The sequence below is a fragment of the Tuber melanosporum genome (genome assembly GCF_000151645.1).
Source record: "Tuber melanosporum whole genome shotgun sequence assembly, scaffold_159, strain Mel28".
NCBI lineage: Eukaryota > Fungi > Ascomycota > Pezizomycetes > Pezizales > Tuberaceae > Tuber > Tuber melanosporum.
In genome coordinates, this window is record NW_003298818.1 from 43,728 (window position 1) to 48,765 (window position 5,038).

Here is a 5,038-nt window from a genome sequence, read left to right on the forward strand (position 1 = left end):
CTGATTACTTATGAGTTAATATCAGAACATAAAACTGCCAATTACACAAAGTAAGACTGTATATATTTTATTTGTAAATATAGTCAGTATTGCAACTTGGTTTTAAAGGTGAAAACTAAACAATGTAGTACTATCTAAAAAACTATCTTAAACTGATATGAGGAAATGAGGCTCTTGCTAAAGAGCAATTTATCTTCATTGTTCTAAGGGCAAAGAAGAAAGAATAAATTTACCTCAAAAAACCTTAAATCTGTAGAAAGATCTCTTTGATTCATATATTAGTATTGATGTTATAAATGAGAACAGGTTTGGTATAAATTTCATAAGTAATCTTCCTAACTTTGTCTATTTTTGGTATGCCTACCTGAGGGTTTCTTGCAGCACTCATATGTAAACTTATTGCATATCTATATTCAGGTGTATTTGTTTTAACATAAAAAGGTTCTTAGAATACAAGAAGTACGTCTATATGGCAAAGAGAGATGTGTACAAAATTCTTTTATGATTATCATACAAAGGTATGTAGTAAGGCCAGTTATCCTACTAGGTTGGATAATCAAGGTAGATGATTTGGGAATTATTCGAATTTATTTAGTTGCTTATTAATATAGTTTTCGCCAACTCTTTAGATTAACTCTCAGTAATATTACCGTAACTGGGAACCAGAGTTACCATATCTTAAAGAATTAATTACTTAACTGTAGAGCTGTTAGATGGAGACAATCTGTGCAGATTTAGACTCATCTTTATCACTCAAGATTCTGTTTTATAGATGGAGATTAGTCTAGGAAGGCTCAAATAGTTGCTTATTTTATTTATGACTACCAAGAGTGAGGTCAAGCAGAATAGAATCCTCTGAACATTATAATATTGTTAAGGTTTTTCCCTCATTGGTTGTGAATATCTAAAGGCTTGGAAAGTACTTTGATATTTATATTTCACCTTTGAGTATTTACAGACTACATCTATCTCTCATAAAAAGTTATGTACCGCTTTAACTGTAACTTGCATTGTCAGGTATTCTCCTGAAGCACGAGCACTCAGAGACTCTAAAAACCATCACACCATTTCCATAATTACTATTTGGCCAATTGGTAACTGCAATGTTTCTAATAGTAATTATCTGATCTCCTGAGTTATTAGACTAATGACCTAGTTCTCAAGTCAAAGTATGTTTACCCACATTGTCTCTCCTATTGATGAAACAATTAGTGTCATCTGTAGATTTTATCTTTAGGAGTAGTCCTAGATGCAACCTTTCTCTGTCTTGAACTTTAAACCTGTATAACTCCTGATCTAGCAACCAGATATCTGATTGATAAGTTCCTACTGTTTCACAGGAAGCCATTCAACCAGAATAAGGGACAATCACTGCGTCGTAAACACCTGGGTCTATGAAACCGGATTTCATTTGCTATTTGGTATTCTAGATAATTCTCGTTATCAGGTTGCATCTTCAGCCCCAGATGTAACACTCTACGAAGTCTATTGACTACTTCAGTTGTGTGCTTTGGAGTTCTAGACTTTTCTAATTGTTATACAGTGGATGTGAATGTGTTGGCTTTTCTTAAAAATTCTCTAACATTCAATATCACATCATTGTACGAAAACGTCCTACTACATATGGCTCATGCTAAGCATGTACCATCTTTAAAGTCTTGTATGTCTCCTCTCATTGATCCTGTGAACAGGATTCAGTTGGATGGACTGTACTAATATATAGACTATTATTCTGACACCTACAATTCTGTAGCATTATAGCCACATAATTCAACTAAGATAGCTATGTATGATGACATCTGGGCCCGGCGATGTGGACGGAGGTGGTTGTTGGAGACCAGAGATTCCCATTGTGAGTGGGATTACACTACTTGGGATGGTGCCTACATATCAGATTCTCGGGCTCCTAACATGATCTCTCTCTACTTAGACTTCATCTCAACTGCCTTTTTTGAGTACATATTAAACCAATTAAAAATTAAATTTAAAGGATAAAAATTTAAGTATCAAAAATTAACTCAATTAGAACCTGAGGAAGGCAGGGTGAAAAACCTTCTGCAATTACTTAGCTATGGTAGGAAAACCTTTTCCTTATAATCATTCCTGTGCGTGCCATAGAATTTTCACGTCATTGCGGTGGAAATCTGCCTCCATTTTCCTCCCTTTATTCATGCCTGTCGCAGGCACCCAGTTGTTGTCCACTTCGCAACAGCCATTGTGCCTCTTCTTTACTTGTCTCAATAAAACTGTTCATATATCATACCTGGAACCTCTAGGACCAGGAATCTACGAGAAAAGTTCTGCCCAAATTATTTGATTAATTCAGTCTTATTGAGGACTACAATAATCGCCAGGAATATCAAACAATATCTCATATCCCTTTGGTGAGCAATTGAACTGATGCTTTTCAAGTAAGTACTTTACCATGTACTCAGAGGAGGCAGGGTCTTCAGTATTCAGCTAATAGAGATCTGGTACAACCTTCATCACAGTATGCGGATAGTAAGATCTGCACGTGCTATGCGATGCCTGGATTCGTTTCAAGAGTATCCGGCTCCTACATTATTTATTCTTTCTAGCAGGATATATGTTATGGATCACTGCTAACTTACTTGGTCATTACAGGTCGGTGCAGCATCACTAATGTTGTTGAAGTTGAATTCACATCTGGCATAACTCGAAAATTTGCCCACTCTTTCTATTATTGTAGTTGCATCAGGAAATGAATCCGTGAACAAGTTCCAGTCTGACATTATCTTATGGGCTTGGATCTGAATAGTAAGTTCCATCCCGACAGCTGTATTTCATCAGCTGCTAGACAAATGTCGGCCTACACTATTAAATCCCAGCGTTGTCTTAGTTGGCAGCGGGACTAACACACTGGACTATGCCGTAGAGATGGCAGGCACCTACACTGTTAATCGGTTTTGTCTTTCTCATATTGGCCCTGGTGTTTTCAGTCTGGGGTAATCAACTTGTCTCTCAGAGTATTATATCTGATCAATGCTCAAGGTCAGGATTGACTGCTGTGATTCATGCCTAAGCTCAGGCGCGTGGCTTTTGACCACCCCTAGCTTTCTGCCACCTTGGCAACTTACCTAAAGACAAAACTATATCTAATTTATTGTCCTCATTCAAACATACATTCATCCATTTGTGCCTTTTCCAAAAGTCTAGATGTCCTTAAGGCATCCACTTCAGCTAATGCCTCTTTCGCCTTAGCTCATGACAATTTTTCTGCAATCAATGCCATGTCCTCCTCCATTACTATCCTTGTCTTATCAGCCTCCTCCACTGACCGTTTGTTTGCTTCCACATTTGCAAACATAGTTTTAGGATCTATGGCAACCATTTTCTTCTACCTCTTACTTTATAACTCCTCAATCTGTAGTTGAAGTCGTCGATTAGCAGCCTGCAGATTGGCCTGTTCACCAATCCTTTCACCAAGGACTTTGCCTGCCTTTTACAGGACAGCTCTCAGATACTTTGTCAATGGTACAAGCTGTTTTACAGACTTATGTATATCTTGTAGGTGCTTAGGAGTTTGAAGAAGTAGGTTATTACTACTTATTCATCCGGACCTACCTGTAAAAGGTGCTGGTAATGTATTTTGTACAGAGTTGGAAGGCTATGGAGCTGACTGTGCCTGCAGAAGAGGAATTTCATAGATTTGTGAAGAGTTGAGAGTTTTGCTGGGATTACAAGAAAATATACCTGCATTACACCATCGTGACCTCAGAGTATGAGGTGTGAATGTTTCTTCACATGCCTTCTGATAGACTTGTACAAACCATTATTTCTTGACAGTTGCAGCATCATCAAGATATGCAATATCTGCTATCTCCCTGAGGCAGCTTGACTTGAATAGTGTGAATGTCCCCAGGTCCAGTGGCTGTAACACATGACTGGAATGAGGTGGAAGATACAATTTATTGACATTCTTTTCCTTACAAATTCGCATAAACTTGATCTTAGCATAACTTCCGTGTCCATTCCTGACCAAGAAGTGGTGTGCAACATGGCCATCAGACTTTATCCTTGCTGTTTCTGGTAAGAAAAACCTCTCCTAACATGCATAGACCAATAGAATTAGAGGTCTACCCCTTTAATATTGTAGTTATTAGCCAATTGGGAATGTTTTCTGATAGAAACCATGAGGTTGGAACATCCTTGCCTTTAAACAACACTAAAGGAGGAATAAATGAGCCCAATCCACTAATTACTGCTAAAACTGAGACCTATTCTGGGTATTCTGGAGACTGAGTAGAGGTTTTCCGTTTCCTACTTTCTTTCTGACTACCATATTATTACAAACACCTCAAGTAATTCTGTGTTCGTCTATATTCCAAATATGGGTGTGTTGGGTATTATGGCAAGGGCAAATCTTATTGAATCATTCATAAAAGGCTGCAATATGGTCTGGCTTGATACAGCATGTGTGGGCTAACTTGATGGGTTTACCGATAATCATTGCGATTTCAGGATTTCACTTCATGATTGTTGGAATTTCTTTTCTTCCTTATGGCTTCTTGTCCCCTGCAAGTGACAACATGAAACATGCTATCCCTGTGGTATATGAGTGGGAGGGAGAATAGTCACAGGCCTCCTGCTCAAAAATTTAGTTACAGAGGGCAGTTTATTGCTCATGCGATAGGCATTGTAGATACTGATGTCTAAACTCTGCCGTAGGTGGTAGGCACAGCAGCTGTGGAGGGTTGTGTAAGAAATTCTGTATTCCTTGGCTGCTTTTATTTCAGAAATGCAATTTTCAATAGTATTTAATGCTAAATAAATCATTTCCTTCTGCGTATTCAGCCTATTGTGGTGATGAAACTGATAGTAGGTTATGGGTTTGGTGGTCAGTAGTGGTTGTCACATAGGCCAACAACTATGGGTGGATGAAAACCTACTAGGCAAGTTTAGGTGTAATAGGTCTCGGTGCCCCAAGTCAAGCTGTTGTACCGTTGCCATCCTCATCCGGCTCTAACAAATTCTCCTCCCCCGACCTGGTGTTTCTTAGCCTTATCCTCAGATCAGG

At 38.4% G+C, this 5,038-nt stretch overlaps 1 protein-coding gene across 1 annotated transcript; it reads right to left on the minus strand.

Annotated features, from left to right (window-relative positions):
• Positions 1-3,837: 3,837 nt before the first annotated feature.
• GSTUM_00003035001 (uncharacterized protein) lies at positions 3,838-4,020 on the minus strand (the record flags this gene model as incomplete). The annotated part of the gene is made up of 1 exon (XM_002836672.1): positions 3,838-4,020. One exon carries the CDS (start codon positions 4,018-4,020, stop codon positions 3,838-3,840), a length of 183 nt encoding a protein of 60 aa, XP_002836718.1.
• Between the last annotated feature and the right edge of the window lie 1,018 nt (positions 4,021-5,038).